Source organism: Bidens hawaiensis, unplaced genomic scaffold, assembly GCF_021521415.1.
Source record: "Bidens hawaiensis isolate Kalapana, Puna unplaced genomic scaffold, B.hawaiensis_p1.1 tig00000536_1, whole genome shotgun sequence".
Lineage (NCBI taxonomy): Eukaryota > Viridiplantae > Streptophyta > Magnoliopsida > Asterales > Asteraceae > Bidens > Bidens hawaiensis.
The window spans coordinates 2,511,913-2,532,061 of record NW_027491034.1 but is presented as its reverse complement, the minus strand read 5'-3'; the positions used below and the strand labels follow the sequence as shown (position 1 = coordinate 2,532,061).

The 20,149-nt window shown below is 35.4% G+C and overlaps 1 protein-coding gene across 1 annotated transcript; it reads left to right on the top strand.

Annotated features, from left to right (window-relative positions):
- Window positions 1-1,620: 1,620 nt before the first annotated feature.
- Window positions 1,621-5,425, top strand: LOC143635107 (transmembrane emp24 domain-containing protein p24delta4-like). Its single transcript, XM_077103007.1, has 5 exons — window positions 1,621-1,732; window positions 3,139-3,359; window positions 4,370-4,579; window positions 4,803-4,879; window positions 5,281-5,425. Exons 1-5 carry the CDS (start codon window positions 1,621-1,623, stop codon window positions 5,423-5,425), a joined length of 765 nt encoding a protein of 254 aa, XP_076959122.1.
- The last annotated feature ends 14,724 nt before the right edge of the window (window positions 5,426-20,149 follow it).

Below are 20,149 nucleotides of genomic sequence, written 5' to 3'. Positions count from 1 at the left end.
CTATATTTTTGTCATCATCATGGAACATTTGAAGAGCCAGAAATAAAAAAGTGTTCCAGTTGTACAAATTTGAAGTTCGATGCTATTGCTGAAGACATTCGGACGTCCTTGTTCCTTTGGCTCAAATCTAGAGGACAATTATCTTCCTTTGAGATAATTAGAACATACAATTGATATAATCTATTTGTTTCGTTTGTGTAACATTTTTTTTTCAAACTGTCAACTTTAATAAACAAATGCTAAAGCCACAACCTGCCTCCACAACCCGGAGGAGGTCAAAAGAACAAAATATGACTGTGTCAAAGAAAACTTTTGCCAATTTGACAAACTTGTTGACATGCAATTAGATCTATGCTTGAACCAAAGAAAACTATAGGATCTAATGTCCCAAATAATGTCTTGGATCTTCCAACAACAACAAGCAGCAGTAACGACAACAATAACATCCTTATTACCTACACCCACATGGTTATGAACTTTTAAAAGATCTTGAACAGAAAATGCGAAGAAGGACGAAGTCTTGAACCAAGCAATCAAAGCATCATAATCACCCCTGGACACTAAGCAGCTAGTGTAGACGTGTTCAAAAGACTCCTGCTTGATATTGCATAATATTGCAGAGCACACATAAAGAGTCCTGGAAGGAGATATTCTTGCTGATAAGATCCTTTTTGGTAGGAATTCTATCTATTTCTGAATGCTAATGAGACCCATTTACACCACTTCATAACATAACTAAGGCTACTATCCCTGCTTGAAGTTAAAAGATTTTTAACCGACTTAACGGGGAAGAAACCTGATTGATCTCCCAGCTAAGACCAAGAGTCAGACACGACTTTCGTGTGAGTAGTTATTAATAAGCTTTGTACAACTCCCATTCTTGCAGTTTGTTCAAAGAGGAAGGGATTCTATTTCAAAATCCATTTCCAGCCAAGTTGACTTCCAATCCAAAATATCTTTCACTGATTTTACATCTTTTATTTTTTTTGAGTTGAAAGAGCATTGGTAAAACTGAAAAAAAGGAAGCTTCCCTAGTCCAAGGATCCAACAGGTAGTTTCAATAGCCCAAAACACCTCTAGAAAAATTAGTGAAGTTGAGGTGACCAATCTTCAACTTATTATATTAACCTCCTCGACAAGATTAATCCATACCCCCCAACAAATTTATTATTAACCGGAATTAGTGTCCCTTTTGTATAACACGTTTCCAAAGGTTAACATTTTCATATTTAATTCTTTAAAACCATTTATATAAGAGGGATATATTAATATCTTTAAGTCACGAGTTTTCGATACGGTGTTTAAAATCGGATATTTGAAGTTTCGGATATCCGGACCTTTTGGATAGTGAATTTCACTATCCGGATCCGGATCCAAAATTTTGGATATATGAAATCTGAAAAAAAAGTATTTTAAAAATAAACTTATAACATCTTAAGAATCCAAGTTTTCCAATTTAACAAACTAAACACAAATTGTTTTAAATACAAGCAAATAATACATAATCCATTGTTCAAATAAACACAACCCATTGTTTCAAAATAAACAATCTTCTTAAACAAACATACTTAGAATATAAGCAATCTTTCAAACTGATGACGACTGACGAGGGTTGCGGTGATGATTGAGACGAGGGCTGGAGGTGGTACTGAGGTGAGTGGTGACGGACTGATTCTGAGAAGATGGGGAGGTGGAGCCGTGGAGCTGTTGCCTGTTGGACGCTGGTCGTATGGTACTCGGAACAGAGATGGGAATACGTATTAAGTCAAGATCTAATGGAAGTGGAAGAACAAACGAGAAAAAAGATCTAGTGAAAGTGGACGAACTGAGATGTAGGCGGGGAGAGTGGAGTAGGTTGAAATAAAAATAAGAATTAGGTTAACGTACAAATAAAATTAACGTGTTAAACGTGAGAATCAAGTAGAGTAATTATATAATTACTTTATGATGTAATTACATAATTACCTTATGGGTGTTGCTAAAAGTACACTCACTCATTCATTTTTACTAAACATACCCCATCCCTCAAGTTTTACATTAATACAATTTAAACATTAATGTGTATATTTTATCATTTTGTCATCTTTTATTATCATTATTAATTAAAAAAGTTTTTTTTTATTATTTAAAGAGTTTTTCTTTTCCTTCTTTTTTAAATTTTTTTTATATTATAAAACAATTTTTTGTTTTGTTAAGTAACAAAAAAATTGATTATGTAAAAATGTGTTTTTAAATTAAAAACGTTCGGTTTCGGTTTTTTTGGTTTTTCATTTTTCGGTTTTTTGGTTATTTTCGGTTTCGGTTCGGTTATAGTCGGTTTATTTCAATTATGTGTAGAAATTGCAACAAAAATTAAAAAATGAAAATGATAATTTTAAGCTTGTAAGAGTGTATTAGAGTACCACAAATATATTGAACACAGAAAACAAAATTATACGCATGTTATGTGGCACCATACATATACAAAGTTAATAGAGTAATAGAGTTTAAAATTCAACAAAATTCTTAACCAAAAAACACTAAAAGGTTTAGTTCTAATCCTTATTCATCATCTTGTTCATCTTCAAAGTTTAATCCCGATCTTCATAATCTTCAACACCATTAATTGGTTTCCGGTTTTTTTAAATGGAAAACCGAACCGAAACCGAAATTTCGGTTTTTCAAAAAACAAAAATTTATCCGGGTAATGTTTCGGTTCGGTGTTTTCAATTAATTCTGTTTCGGTTCAATTAATTCGGTTTTCTGCTCACCCCTAGCCTTCCGATAAACCTTATTAATGTTACACGTTCCATAGAGAAACGTACACAACAAAATAATATATTTTGTGTAACGTATATACACTACAAAATCATCTCAATTTATTAAATAATAAATATTAAATTAATTTCTCCCACATCGCATTAGGTTGATTATAATAATAATATTTTATTTCTTCATAAATTATTTTATAATTATATAAGATGATAAAATAACCTTATATTCATATTCCCCCAATTTCGCCCATGCAGCCGCACCCACACCCACACCCACACCCACACCCCCACATCTAGATTTCCGACATCAAAACCCTAAACGATCGGAACTACCATTAACGTCTTTGCACACACACTCTTCGATCGATCCATACATTGATTTCAGCACAGATCAATCATATATATCGATCGAAGATGGCTAGATTACTATTATTCATGTTGGTGTTAGTTCTGGTGCAACATGGTGAATCTGTATGGTTAACTTTACCCAAATCGGGAACCAAGTGCGTGTCGGAGGAAACTCACAACAATGTCATCGTTCTCACCGATTACGTCGTTGTAGTCTCCGAAAATTATCGTCTTCCCAATTCAACCATCACCGTCACGGTATTAATAATTTATAGATGATAAAATTATGAGGTTTTAGGTGATGAATGTTTAGATCTGTTTTATTTATACTTTCACTTGGGAAATTAGGGTTTGAGCAGATTTAGAGGTTTAATAATTGGATGTAGGGTTGTAAACTACCCAACAGCCAACAGTTTGTGATTCGTTCGGGGTGGAGTTGGTAAACGAACAAATATGAACAGAGGTTGTGTTCGTTTGTTTATGTTTGTGAACGTTTGGTAATATTTTTATTTGTGTTGCCTCGGCTTTTATATGTTATATTTTTATTTTATTGGTTTTAGTTTTCAATTTTGACCAAGAGTTTGCGTTAAAGCGTAACAAACTTCATAGTATTTGTGTTAATTATGTTTATGATAATTGTGTCAACAATGTTCAGATAATTATACTAAGTACTTATATATTTTTTTGTGGATTCTTCATAATATTTATGATGAAAAATGCATATTTATTTATTTATTTATTTTTTTTTAAAAAAAAAGCAAAATGTTTTGTGGTTAAGTTGAAACTCGGAAGCATATAAGAGTTTTGAGGCTAAAAGGGGAAAATTAATGATCTTGTAAAGTTGAAGGTGGAAAAGTGTTGTGTTAAAAGCGAAAAAAATTTTTGTGATTGATTTGTAAAAACATTTTGTGGCCAACATGTAAAAGCATAAAAGATTGGTGGCCAAAGTTGAAAGAACAAATATCTCGCTTACTTTTAAACTGTTGGGCATGTTATCATGCGATGCTGATGCTATTTAGACTTTATTTTGGACATTGTTTAGTAATTGTTTATTTTTGTTGGTTTATGTTTGTTTAAAATATAGACGAACGATTGTAAACGAACACAAAGATGAAAATCCTTCTGTTTGCCTGTTTGTGTTCGTTTATTTGTTTGTTATAAGGTTAAAGCAAAACAAATTAACATAGACAACCCTTAGTTTGTGTTTGTTTGATTCGTTTACTGGACTAGAAAATGAAGTCTAATCATGGATTTTGTTACTCTTGCAGGTTACATCACCTTATGGGAACATTATTCACCATAAGGAAAACGTAACGCATGGTACACTCGCATTCACATCAACTGAGTCTGGGTTGTATCGTATATGTTTCTCATCCGACCACTCTGATGAGGATGGTAAATTAGTTGTTACTATTGACTGGAAAATAGGAGTTGCAGCGAAGGATTGGGAGTCAGTTGCTAGAAAAGAAAAAATTGAGGTCAGTATTAACTTTTGATCACAATTAATTAAATTTTTAATATGGTTTTTAATTTATATTAAAATTCGACAAAAGGCTTATTCTGCATACATTGTTAGTTACTGTGGCATTCTTCTAATTATCTTTATTAAAGGATATTATTAAGAGTTTGACGATAATTTCACATTGTATAACACTCATGTGTCAAATTATATGCTGAAATTTTGATTGAATTTCTCCGCAGGGTGTTGAACTCGAGTTGAGAAAGCTTAAAGAAGTGGTAGAGGCCATTCAGAATAATTTTTTTGATCTCATGCGCAGGTGATTAGTGCAACCGTGTCAATCTGTAGAGTTGTCGATAATCCGATATATATGGGTGGGTTGGTTAGTATGTCAAACAGGTTGACAAAAACGAGTCATGCTTATTTGTCTAATTAATTTTCAAATGGATTTGTTATTTCAGAATACATTAGCTATTAAAGAATCTTTGATTAAAGCTTTCTAAAAATACAGAATGGGACAGATGAAATTCAAAACGTTTTGACATATTTACTTTATTTTTGCTAATTGCATTTGGGTTTTACATAAATACTCAACCCAAATCGACATGTATGTATGTAAATGGGTTGAGGTTCCATCTTTGATAATGCGTTAGTGTCGTGTGTATGTGTATCTTAATCATAAGTTCATTATTTGTGTTGTTTACATTGTTGGTTATGCAGAGAGGCAAAGATGAGGGATGTGAGTGAGACGACCAAATCTCGGGTGGCACGGTACAGTATCTCATCATTGGGTATTTGCATTTTGGCATCAAGTGCACAACTATGGTACTTGACTCGTTTCTTCCGAAAGAAGAAACTAGTCTAGAATTTCAACCCGCTTCCCTTATGGTGATGTTATGAGACCAGACTTAAATCATAAAATAATTGTTCTTGCTACTTCTTCTTGATTATGATGTAAGGAGAATTTTGCAAATGTGTTTATTTCGGTCAACTCAAATTAAACAACAGATACTGTAACCACTGTTTGTCTTGCCGTCACCAATACTTCCACCCTCGCCAACACTATCGCGTCCATCACCAACACCCACTGCCTTGGTTTAAACATGCGTACATTAGGAGTGATGCGATGAAGGAAACACCACGTTGTAGCTGATGCGGTGTGATTTCATGATGCGGTCAGATTTGTGTTTGGTAGATTTAATACCGTATTCACTTTTCTGATAATTAACTTTGTTCATAGACATGGCACACCACTAATTTAATGTGGAGGGGAGAGAGCGTTCAAATCCCGAAATGCTAGTAAGATTATAACACAATAAGCTAGTCGGATACCTCTACACACTTTTACTATAAGTAGCTCAGCAGTGTTATACCATAACTCGATATATATATACAGCTAGCTTACCTAAACTTGTTAGACTATGATCAGAATTGTAACTAACTACGTACATAGATATAAACAGCTTGTTATTATATATCTTAACTGTCTTTATTCCATATATACTACAAGTTTTGGCTTTCCATACTTGTAGCCTAAGGGGGTGTTTGGTAGAGGGAATTGAGGGGTGAGAAATGGAATTGGAAAGAATTCTCTTGTTTGTTTATGATAGAAAGAGGTGAGAAATGGAAATAAACCATTTCCATTTCTCTGATTTTGTTTCTCTAAAAAAAGCGGAGAATTGGATTTCTAGGGTTTCATTTCTCAGCCTCACTCTCTCACGCCTCTCCCTGCTGTTCGATCTACAGCAGCAAACTCACGCCTCTCCCTGCCGTTCGATCGACTTGCAGCCTCTAATCACCCACAAACCATCTCCAATCCAAGAACCGAGTTCGTATTCGCGATCCTTGCTTCGATTCCAACGATCCTAGGTATGAAACATTCATTTTTTCGACTTTCTTATGCTCGACCATACCTAAACCTCAATCCAAACTCAGCTGCTGATGTCGATTGTTATCGTGGGATGTTTGTATGTTGTTGGTAATCGATTTAGATATGTTAGATTTCAATGGTTTATGTTTAATTCGACTCTTGATGAAATCTTTGATGTCTAGGTTGGGAATTGAACATTATATGGTATGAAATTGATGAGTTTGAATCATGAATTTTATGTTAAAATGATATTTAGATGCTAGGTTGAATGTTGGAACCGATAAATTGAATGTTTACATGAGTTGCTTGAATGCTGTTGCTGATGAAATCTGTAATGCTGTTTTGTTCAAACAATATTTTGATCATAACAGACGCAAATTGATCGTTTCTTGAGTCTAACATTAAGTTTAAAGAGTCTAGTTTCAAACCCTACTGGTTTCGTAATTTTTAGAGAAGTTTTGATTACCCAAACGTGAAAAATAAAACCGAAGGTCAAACCTGTTTTTGACTGACAGATTTAAGGTCCACTTCTAAAGAGCATAACTCTCTTGTTTTTGAAGTTTTAGACTTCATTCCTCTTTCTAATGAACATTTTAAGTGTCTAGAATATTTCCCAATTGGCCTTGTATGCAAATCCTGAGTAGTCAATTTTTGAGAAATTTTGACATTTACAAACTCTGAACAGTAAGTTTTAGATACCTTTTGATAATTAGCATTTTAGTTGAAAACCTTATGCATACTTTAAAAATTTGAGAAAAATATATAAACACCTAAAGATGTTGAAGTTTCTGTGAAAATATTTTCATAATTTATTTCAATTGTTTTGTTGATAAATAAATCTATATTTACAAACTCAAATCTGACCAAAAAACTCAGATTTCTACATATCAACAAATCATCACTTTTTACACCATTTTTATCTAGAAATTGACTTGTAACTCACATGGAAACCTTACGGATCTTGTATAACATTGACTTGTAACTCACATGGAAACTTGGATGTTCAATTTCATCCAAAATAACATATATATTGATGTAAACATTGGCAATTAAACAACATTCAGCAAGTCAGTGAATAAAGTAGCCTGTAATCATTTTTCTTGCTTTCATGATCACTTTGTTGCTAATATTTGGATTATATTTTGGAGTTATTTGCTTTTCTTGAATTTTCTTATATTTTTATGTGTAGATGGCAAGATCACCTTCCAGACAAAGAATAGTTGCCATAGGTGCATTTTATGTCATTTATGTTACGATTCGTTGGTGGATGTTGTGTACTTATCATTTGCGTCGGTCGATTGAGTCAATGACTTTACGTACAAAATATTTAATGAGTTACCATAATAGGCGTGAAAACATGGTGAGGATGGTTTATGAAAGTGATGTTACGAGTGTTGTTAACATAAGAATGAATATACATGCATTTACAACACTTTGTGATATGCTAGAAACTAGAGGGGGACTAAAGAATAGTAAAAACATGCTAGTCGATGAGCAAGTTGCTATGTTTTTACATACCCTTGCTCATAATGCAAAGAATATGATACTAGTCAACAGATTTCATCGGTCCGGGGAAACTGTAAGTCGGTATTTCAAGTTAATCTTAAATGCTATATGTCGATTACACAAAGAACTCTACAAGTCACCCGTGCCAGTGCCAGATAATGAAACTGATGAAAGATGGAAATGGTTTAAGGTTAGTCAAACACATTTTTTATTAAAGATATTTTTTGCTAACATAAATTAGTAAGTAATGTTTCTTTTAACTCAGGGTTGCTTAGGAGCATTAGATGGAACATACATTAAAGTTAAAGTCCCTGCTATTGATAGAAAACCTTATAGGACAAGAAAAGGGCAGATTTGTACTAACGTACTCGGAGTATGTACGAGAGACCTTTTATTTACGTATGTCTTAGCGGGATGGGAGGGTTCTGCAGCTGATAGTAGAGTTTTGCGTGATGCAATCAGTAGACCCAATGGTCTTAAAATAACTCCGGGTATGTGATAGACAATTTTCAAAGAATATACATAGATTTAAGTATGATAATTAACATAGAGTTTATGGTTAATTGTAGGAACATACTACCTTTGTGATGTCGGTTATACAAATGGTGAAGGATTTTTAACTCCATATCGAGGTCAACGTTATCATCTTAACGATTGGTCTCGTCCTCCTACGAATGCTAAGGAGTTCTTTAATATGAGACATTCATCGGCCAGGAATGTTATAGAAAGATGTTTCGGAATGATTAAAGATAGATGGGCTATTTTGCGTGATAACTCATATCATCCCATAGAGTCCATGCCACGTATCATCATTTCTTGTTGTTTATTGCACAATTTCATACGAACAACAATGAGTGAAGACCCTCTTGATAACGAAATCCCAGTAAATCACACACAACCTGCAAATGACCATGACAATGTTATTTCTATGATCGAGCCCTCACAAGAATGGACCGATCGTAGAGACCTTCTTGCTAATGAAATGTTTAATAGTTGGACTGCGATGCGTGCGCAGCGTGCCAACAATGTTTCTTAATTATGTTTGACAATTATGTATTTTTTATTTGTAGAACCAAGGATGTTTCTTATTAATGTTTATTTATGTACTTTATTTGTTTCTTATTAATGTTTCTTGTTATATTTGTATTTGTAGTTACATGAATTATGATTTTTAATTGTATAATTATGCATTTGTACGTAGACATGGCAGATTCAAATATAGTGAGAGGAGTTACTCGGAGCAAGCATACCTGGACAAATGATGAAGATGCAAAGCTAATTGATGCATTAATGGAGATACATGCATCCGGAAAGTATGCTGGTGCTGACAATGGATTCAAACCAGGTTATTTAAATGGTGTTCAACAATTGCTAGATGTAAGTCTTCCTAACTCTGGCCTCAAAGCAGAACCACATATAAAGTCTAGGATGAAGACATGGAAGACACACTTTAGCATTGTATATGATATGGTGCATACAAGTGGGTTTGGTTGGGATGAACAAAAATGTTGTATTATTGCCGATGATAGTGTTTGGAATGAATACGTGAAGGTATATTCTAAAAAATATATTTTTTAGATTTTAAAATTTTAGTCTAATTTATTTGTAATTGTCTTGTAGTCTCACAAAGGTGCTGTGAATTTTCGTGACAAGTCATTTCCTTTCTATGACAAATTGTGTACCATATTCGGTAAGGATAGAGCTACTGGTAGTAAAGCAGTTGACCTTGGAGAAGAAGATGTTGTTCAAGAGACACAAAAAAGCTCACCTGTTGATATTGAAGACTTTGATTTTGTTGATGAAGTCGTTCCAAATGTTGATAGATCTGAAGGACAACAAGCAAGCGCAAAAGAGGTAGAAGCACGGATGCAGATGAGATATATCGAGAGTCTTGCAAAGATATCAAGGAAGTTTTGCTTCGATTTGGGGAGAGGTGGGTGAACAACTTAGCAAAGAAGGTATGGAGGCTCGTGAAATCTATGAAAAGGTTAGTGATGAGTTGAAAGCTTTACCAGGTATCACTACGAAAAAACGGTTCAAAGCAGCTCATTTGATTGGTAAAGATGTGGATCTAGGACGTTCTTTTCTTGCGTTGACAATAGAAGAGAAAATTGAGATGGTCGAGTTGTATACCGATGGTTCAATGGGATAGTTGTGTATGGTTGAAGTATGTTTTGTATGTGAATTGGTTTTAACTATGGTTGATGTTTTTTGCTTAAAAACTATGTTTTGTATGTGAATTGTTTTGATCAATGCATATTTTGGTTGGAATTTATGCATCTTTTTATATGTTTTTTATTTTTTAATAAATATTTGTTATGAAAAAAATACTTGTGCTAATGATAAAGTTGATATAATTCTCTATTTATTTCCTATGTACCAAACAAGAGAAATGATTCTCAGCTATATTTCTCTACTGAAATCTCTGTACTACCAAACAGAACAGTCAATTCTCATTCTCCAGACCAATTCCCTTTCTCTGCAATTCCATTTCTCTATTCCATTTCTCTACAATTCCATTCTCTGTACCAAACACCCCCTAAGTTCGGAGATTGGCCAACAAGGAGGGAGAAGTCAATCAGCTATGTCAACATGGAAGGCAGTCAGTGGTGCATATGACCCCGACGCCTTGGGGATGGTCTTAAATGTATCATACTAAACCAACGATCACATGAAATAAAATGGGCAAACAACTTAAAAGATGCAAGATAAATACCTCTCAAGTCATGCTTTAGCTCGTTATGGGCCAACACCTTAAAATTTGCAAGAGAAAACAAATGCAAATATAAGGTACGTAATTAACCAAATGCTACACGTGGGATTTGCAAAACACAAAAAGACTAGTTGTTTTAACGGGTGGAAATACTTAATTCAATATTTAATTATTCCGTGTTTGTTTTACAAACCTAAATCTTCACAATACTATAAAAAGAACGAGAAATTGAGTTTTCAACACAACGTAAAAAAGAACAAGTTAAACCAAAGATCATTATGTGGATACCCTTGGCATATATGGCATCCCTCGTATAATTCTCTAAAGACATATATACAGTTGTCACTTTGAATTGACAAAATAGTGAGGTTATGTATCTTTTCACACAATCGGCCATTCGAAGGCACGATCGACTATGCAACTTAAGTTCACATTAAGTTGCATAGTCACGTTCATACAGAATTCTACGGAGTAGTTTAGTTTGAGTAATGTTTTATTCTGTTTATACTGAATTCTACGGAGTAGTTTAGATTGTTACTTAGAGGAGGTCAAGCCCAAAAATACTTTTCTAAACAACGTTTAAAACTACTCTCAGTACCCGAGTATGTGTCCCTGAAAAGGGAGGTCAACCGTCCATACAATTTTTTACTCCTTAGGCCTAACTCGCCGAGAAACACCATGAAAGTAGAAACCCACCTCTATGAGAAAATCTTAAAGAAACAGTTTTCGAACCCGAGACAATAAGATATTAAGCATTTACCATCACTCGCATGTCTTTCGACCGGAAGACCAACTACCCAAAAAATAATTTTAGTGGTTATCAATTAACTGGTGTTTGTAGCAAACTATTATTAAGGTGATTATGATAGAACTCTTGAGATCTTAATATTCTAAAAACTAAACAGTTAACGGAACAAGTTATCGTGCATTATGAACTCAATTAAAAAAATAAGAGTTACTAAACCCTTGGCTATCTCTCTTCTCTTTTGGCCAAATACATAATATGCATAGTCATGTATTACATACACACACATTTGGATTCGGTTTTTTTAAGAACACGCACACGCCCACACTTTGTTTTCAAGTTTGAATCAAGTGCATTGCTTAAAAGAACTAGATTGGTTGATTCCTTGCAATAACATGTAAGTATATGTATTTTATGATGCATCTCATGTTCTTGAAATTGGGATTAGTGGAATCTAGTATCCAAATGGTGATAAACGAATGCATGCATATTAGAATTGAAAGATTGACCATGTTGCTATATATTGGTATTTAGTTTGATGTTTGTGTAAAAACCGATTTTTGGTGGTGATTGTGTAGTGTGTGTAGATCATTATCATGAATGAAATGATGTTATTATATGGATTATTATCCTGTTTGAATGATGTGTACATGTGTTGTATAAAACAATAGATGAAATTGAAGTGTTGTTCATAGCTTTACCAAAGTTTTTGTTTAAGGGATTTTGTAGAAGGCCATGATAGTAATGATGAATTGATATCTAGAAAATGTGTCATATAAAGATGATTTTGATGTTGTAGAAAACCCTAGGAAATGTTTGCTCATATCCTGCTAATAGTGGAAACTATTTGTTATGGAAGATTGGAGAAACATGATTTTGAACATGATGTGCCTATGATAGTGTTATGATGGTGTTTGGAATTTTCACACCTCAAACCACGGCCTAGGTGTATGACACATATGTTGGTACCATATTTGTAAATAAATCAGAGTTACGTTTGAAAGAGGAAGTCTTTATAAATGTAACACCCCGTAACCGCAGCGGAAACGTACACGGGATGCAACAGACACATCTGATATCAACAGCATTGCTTATAAAGAAAATACCACTACATTAATTTATAACATATTACATTGTTGCGAGTTTCATTACTGTCTAGGTGTTACACACATATTTTACCGATAAGACATTAATAAATTCATTACAAAACAAAGAGCAGCAAGCTTCCAACAGGTAGCACAGATAGTTAAGCACACATCAATCAATCCAACTTGGGCATACCTAGAAAACATGTAAAGAAAACGGGTCAACTACGAATAGTTGGTGAGTTTCACTAATTTAAATAAACACTGACAAATCATTTTAATAATCATTTATTAACAATATAATCATGCTGGGAACTATGTTACCCCAGAACATTTCCAATAACTTTCTGGGAACTATGTTACCCCAGAACAATAATAACCCCTGGGAACTATGTTACCCCAGAACAATAACAACCCCTGGGAACTATGTTACCCCAGAATAATAATAACCCCCGGGAACTATGTTACCCCAGAACAATAATAGCCCCTGGGAACTATGTTACCCCAGAATAATAATAACCCCTGGGAACTATGTTACCCCAGAACAATAATAACCCCTGGGAACTATGTTACCCCAGAACAATAATAACCCCTGGGAACTATGTTACCCCAGAACAACAATAACCCCTGGGAACTATGTTACCCCAGGATAATAATAACCCCTGGGAACTATGTTACCCCAGAATAAAAATAACCCCTGGGAACTATGTTACCCCAGAACAACAATAACCCCTGGGAACTATGTTACCCCAGGATAATAATAACCCCTGGGAACTATGTTACCCCAGAACAATAATAACCCCTGGGAACTATGTTACCCCAGAATAATAATAACCCCTGGGAACTATGTTACCCCAGAACAACAATAACCCCTGGGAACTATGTTACCCCAGGATAATAATAACCCCTGGGAACTATGTTACCCCAGAATAATAATAACCCCTGGGAACTATGTTACCCCAGAACAATAACACATTATAAACATTTTATATATACTATGCATCAGCCCATATATATATAAATGCACAAGTATTTCCATACGATCGGTATGTACTTAAATACTTTAAATAAGACATGTTTTCTGCCCCGGGAAAATATAATTAAAACAATTCATTAAAAGGGGCTCGTGAAAACTCACCTTAGCACATGCAAGCAGGTAACAACAATCATTATTAGTTAATCCGTCCAATCTGTAATATGATCCCTACGATCATTATTATACAATTATTGTTTATATAATCTTTAATCTTATCAATCGGTACACCTGGGGACACTATCAACCCAGCACTGTACCCGTTCTGGGGGCAAGGTTAACCCAGAAACACTTCTCCGGACTCAGATTGTGATGTCGTTTAGAGTTACAAGGTCACAACTACTATTATTCGTTTTTCTCGTTTTGCGTGCCTAGCACGGTTATTCGTTTTTATGTTTCAAAAATGAGTTTGGTCACACACGACCCGAAAATAGTGGTTGACTGATCATTTAATTAAAGTGGTGAAATTATAGCTCGGTTTAGACGTCCCGATTGGCCGCGGGACCCCGTTTCCGTCTTTGGCGTACCGGAAACTGTTAAAATAGGTTAAAATTACTTAAATCATCCGAATTATTTTCGGATGATTCATTTTTACTTGTTTAACTCATTTATATGAAAATAGCTCATTTTTAGGATTTTTGTACACCAGTCAGCTCGCTTAAGCGAACTTCACCGGTTTACGCGTTTTAACTTTAAAAGTTAGCTAATTAGCACAAATAATTATCCGTTTAATCTTGGATCTTGAAATTTTGGACAAATGACTTTTTAACAGTGGGGAATTTTATAAAAATATTTCCAGAATTAATTCTTATATTTAAAATTTATTTATCTATTTTTAAACACCATTTAAACACTAAATATGTCGTAAATACCAAACGATCTTAGAAAAATCCCAAATTTTTCCTGGATGTCCCCTACCATCCACTTAGTCCCCTGTAATTCTTCCAGAACCAAAATCTTCTTTTACATGCCATTTTTACTAAAACCGGGCTAGAAATCCCTAGAACTCGTCTAACCGAAAAGCCTACTTAGACTTCTCCAACTGACCTCAAATTTTGTGTGTGACATATAAATGATATAAAAAGCTTATCTGCAATTTTTCAGAATTTTTCATAATATTTAACTATTTTTCACCATTTCTGGCCAAAACCGAGCATTAAATTCACCAAATATTCATCCTTTATCCAAAAATTACCAAAAATTCACAGAACTCATATTTTCATGTGTAGAACATCCCTGTAAAATTTCATGACCTAACTCTAAACGAGCAACAATCTGTCCAAAAACACATACACCGACAAAAACCGAATATACCTTTCGTTTTCCGCCACTACAAGCTACAAACTCATCCATCTGCCTTATCTACCACTAAGTACAGATCCCGAAAAGATTGTAGAGAGAATAGGTGGTTCGCGGTGGTACTGTGTGACGTAAATGGAGCGAGAGAGTGTTGAAGGTGGTTGGTGGTGTTTAATGTGGTGGAATGTGGTGGTTTTGCGATGTTACTCCTGCTCCCATGAGGAGTAGGATGGTGGCGGTGATGGTTGCTGCTGGTGGCGGAGGTGGTTGCACCTAGTGTGGGGCGCCGGTTTCTGTGAAGATGACAGTGGTGTGATGCGCTACAGTTAAGAATCAAGGAAAGTGGTGGTGTGTGTTGGTGTAGCTGATATATGGAACTAGAGCTGGAGGGGCAGTGAATTTAACGTTCACTAGGGGGAAGGAAAGTGAGTTGTTGAAGTTTGTTGTTGTGTTGTATTTCTTTATTTAATCTTTTTATTATTCATAACATGCATGAGCATTGTTCACTGATCAGAAGTTTTTATGAATATTCATGAATAGTAGTAGTGATTGTTGAGTGTGGGTTTCACTTTGAATAATCAAAGGAGTGGGGTGGTGATGTATTTTGGTCAGAGACAGAGTGGTAGCAAAATGAGTGATGGAAGATTTTGATAAGACTCATAGATATCGTCAAGTTGTTGTCTCAAGTAGGTAGAAAGATACTTATGTGATTATGAATAAGTGAGTAACTTAGTTTAAGGTTACCAAGATGACTAGATATAGCTTTTTTTTTTTTTTTTTTTTTTTTTTTTTCATGATGGAGTTGTAATCTAATAAAGACTAACGTCCCTTGTATAACTTGTATACTTACCATGGTAACTCATGTACCCGACATTACATATGACATAACTAACGTCTATCAGTTAGGGTGTACCTGATTTCGTCGGAATCGTTACATTCTCCCCCCGTTAAGAAATTTCGTCCTCGAAATTTTACACGCCCTCTATCTCCTTTCGGGAAAAAGGTGGGGGGGGGGTTTCCTTCAGAATTCACCCTCGCGTTACCAAGTATAATCTGGTCCTCGCTGTGAATTCCACTTAATCTTAATTAATAAAGCTTGGTATGTCCAAACAGTTTAGTTTCCGTCTACTATCACTACGGAATTATTTATGATATCAAGTATGACTTCTATGAGTACTTCCATTACTAGTACTTTCATTGCCTCACCGCTTTGGTACTTTTCAATCCGTATACATGGCAAAACATCATGTATAGTATTTAACCCTTGGAGTATTTTAATCGATAAACTAAATGACCAACCATGGAGATAGTCTCATGAGGTCCACTATATTACGGAGTTATTTTCGGTTTTGCCAAATCTCATATCACCTCTCTAAGGTGATGCCTTAAAAATACCTTGTCACCTCTTTCTAGCGACAATGGTTTCCTTTGAATGTTGGTATAAATCCTTTGCCAATCTCGCGCTGCTTTCTGCTTGTCTTAAATATTATCAATCCGATTGGTTGTTTCTCGAATCAATTCAAATCTTATGGCTTGATTGACGCCCATTTTCATTTTAACAAATTGGTGATAATTACTTCACCCATAAAAAGTTTCAAGCTCTCGATGCTTCCTTCCCCGCCTTCCGATGATGGAAGTAGGATGACTAATTTGATCTGAGATAATTGAAAATGGTACTCCACGACGCGATACCATTTCACCATTAGAAATTTGGGCGAGAATTCATTGTGGTAAACGTCATAGATTGTAATGAAATGAGAGGATTGGTTAATCGATCCGCGATTACCCAAATTGCATCATGTCTTTGATATATCTTGGGAATTGGCGTCCCGAAATCCTTTGTAATTTTATTACCACAAACATTGGCGAATTTTCTGTCGTCGTGGCGCTCCCAAGGGTTTTTGGTATGCCGCCTTATCTCTTGCATAACTTAAATTTTCACCAACATACGTAACCATATCTTTCTCCAAACTCGGTCATTAACAAAATCTCTTCAGATATTTGTATCATCAATAGTCTAATCCGATCCCGGATGTATGGAATATTTCGATCGATGCGCTTCGTCCAAGATTAATTCACGAAGGTCATGGAGGGTCGGGATCCAAACCCAATTTTGAACTAGAGAATTTCGTCCACGCGTTGTACGAAATTCTTCTCATTGCCGTAAAGTTCCTCCTTTTCCAATTGTCCCTCTTTCAACGCCTCACGTTGAGCGACTCGAATCAGGTTCGAAGGGTTCGACTGGACTATCATCCCCAGTGCTCGCACTCGCAATGGCTTAACCCGATCTTTCCTACTCAAAGCATCGGCTACGACGTTAGCCTTGCCGGGGGGATAACGGGTGTCACAGTCATACTTGTTTAATAACTCAACCCATCTTCGTTGCCTCATAATTAGTTCCTTCTGATCAAATACGTGTTGCAAGCTTTTATGATTGGTGAAAATGGTGCACTTTGTATCGTAGAGACAATGTCTCTACATTTTAAGTGCGTAGATAACCGCTCCCAGTTCTAAGTCGTGAGTAGTGTAATTTTTTTTTCTCGTGTACTTTTAACTATCGGGAAGCATAGGTTATAACCTTAATATACTGCGTCAACACGCATTCTAACCCTTTACGCGATGCATCACAATACGCGACAAAGCCATCGTTTCCATCAGGGAGACTCAAAATCGGCGCTTGGCACAATTTTAATGGTTTCTAACTTATTTGGATCCTTGTGAAATCCTTGTTGCTTTACAACATGACCAAGGGATTATGCCTTCTTTATTCAAAATCACATTTCGAAAACTTCGCATATAGCTCCTCTTGCTTTAACACTTCCACAATTTTCCTTAACCGTCGTTCATGTTCTTCTTTACGTTACGAATATATAAAATGATCATCAATGAATGTTATGATAAATTTGTCTAAATAAGGTTTACAGACTTGGTTCATGAGTTCCATGAATGTTGTCGGCGCATTTGTTAGCCCGAAAGACATAACTAAGAATTCATAATGGCCGTAGCGAATCCGAAACGCTGTTGTTGCAATGTCCTCCTCTTGGATTTTTCATTTGGCGATAACTACATCTAAGATCAATTTCTAAAAATAAGTCGCCCTCTGCAGTTGGTTAAACAGATCATCTACTTCAAAAAAGTGAATACCTATTCTTGATTGTCACTTTATTCAATTCTCCCAAAGCAACACATATTCTAATACTTCCGTCCTTCATTTCCCAATTAAAAACTGGTGCACCCCATGGTGACTAACTAGGTCGTATAAAAACCTTATCCAACAATTCTTGTAACTGATTGGATAATTCTTGCATCTCGGACGGTGCAAGTCGGTAGGGTGCTTTAGCAACAGGGCCAGCCCGAGACATTAAATCAATTCTGAATTCGACCTGTCGGGTTGGCGGTAATCCAGGGAGTTCTTCTGGGAGAACTTGTGGAAATTCGCGTATTATCGGGATATCTTCCATATGTATTCTTTTAAATACTTTGGCAGTCGCGTTTGTCAAATACACCACGTCTTCTTGTCGTAAATATTATAACATCTCAAGATGAGATTAGAGTGGTAACATAATACCGTACACTTTTCTCTGTGTCTAATCGCTTCATCGTCCGAAGGAGAGCTTCTAATCATCTTCTTTTCATGCTTGATTTCAGTTAGCCAACCCATGTTAATTATTACGTCGAAACTTCTTAACTTTGCTTTGAATCATGACGGGCTTTATTCGAATTACTCACAGAAGCTCGGCTCCTTGCTTGACCAGAGGTTGATGCTTGTCATGAGTTTCATCTTCCAACGACACCTTGGTTCAACTTTGGGCAATTTCTCTTGAAACGTCCTGTACTGCCACATTCATAGTAATTACAACTGTTTGGCATAATTTGGTTTCTTTGAATGGATTGTTATTGAAGTTGTTGGTTTCGGAGTGGTTGTACTCGAATGGGTTGGGGTTGTCGGTTCACATGGCTCCAATTGGTTCTACAATTAGGGCATTACTTCTATCTTTACCACACATGTGGCCTACTATCACTCAACATTCTTCTTCCTGCCGATAACCATATTTTCCACATTTAGGGAGGGACCCTTTATGCGGTTCATGTTTTCACACCAGAACTAGCCTTGGTATAATTCTGGATTGTAGGGCATACCTACTTATTCACAAGTCTATCTTGCACTATACCTTTATCATTTCTCTTCTTTAACACTCGACGTCTCACCTAACGTCCTTCCAGTCCGCTTCCCATACAGTCAAATATATTAATGTTGGCTTGTGACACAACCCTTCCGAAGGTTGTATATTTTACAGGATTGACTATACTCCTTATCGATGGAGTTAGTCCCCGATATAGCGTTCACTTCGCTTAGTTTCAGGAGTAATTAGTCATGTTACCAGACATGACAATTCCTTCAAACGATTAGCGTGATCTAAGTGATCAGCACACAACATTTCCATTTTCCATAACTCTGTTCTCAATCTCTGAGTTTAATTATTCGAATAAAAGTGCTCTAGCACAAGAATTTCAAGTTCTGACCATAACATCTGAGTAAAATTTTCTAACTATAATTTTGTACCATCGTGTTCTATCACGATACATCATAATCTACCAACATATCTGTAGCATATTTCACTACACAATGTTCTAGGCTCTTACCAAAATCCTTGACCATTTCGACCTTTTCTATCCACTCGCTAATCTATTCCTCCCTTTCCCATCAGTAAATTATTTTATAATTTCCTTAACACAACCAATAAACATATCCTTCATACCGGATCTAATTCATTACGACTACTATTCATATTTAGTTTATAACTAATACTTGTAGTCATAATTGTATTCGGTGGGGCATGATCACTCTTAGTAATACCACTAAGAATTTAAATATTCATATTCGTGTGATTGCTCGATCTATAATTCCGCGATCACATTTGCATCAACACTAGCAGTGATCTGTGATACAACATTCGGTATCATCATCTGCTATCTTTGAGCATTCAACTGAATCATATCAATCTCCACCATTGGAGTTATTCTTTTTATGTCATCCTGCCGTACTCATCCCGTACGCAGTAATCAATACTAATCTCACCATATAACTCGTTACCAGTTCAATCATAACAGCAGGTACACATACACACCAAATATTATCACATATTACACATACTAGTATCTAGTATATAAGTTCCACAAATATAATAACATATGGACTTAACCTGACGTCGGTTAACGTTCAAATATGTTTCATAACCCTTGTCACCAACTGACATATAGATCTTTCTCAACAAAGATTAATATTTAATATACGGGATTTCCATATCCTTCCGCATGTCACCATAACCGATACATG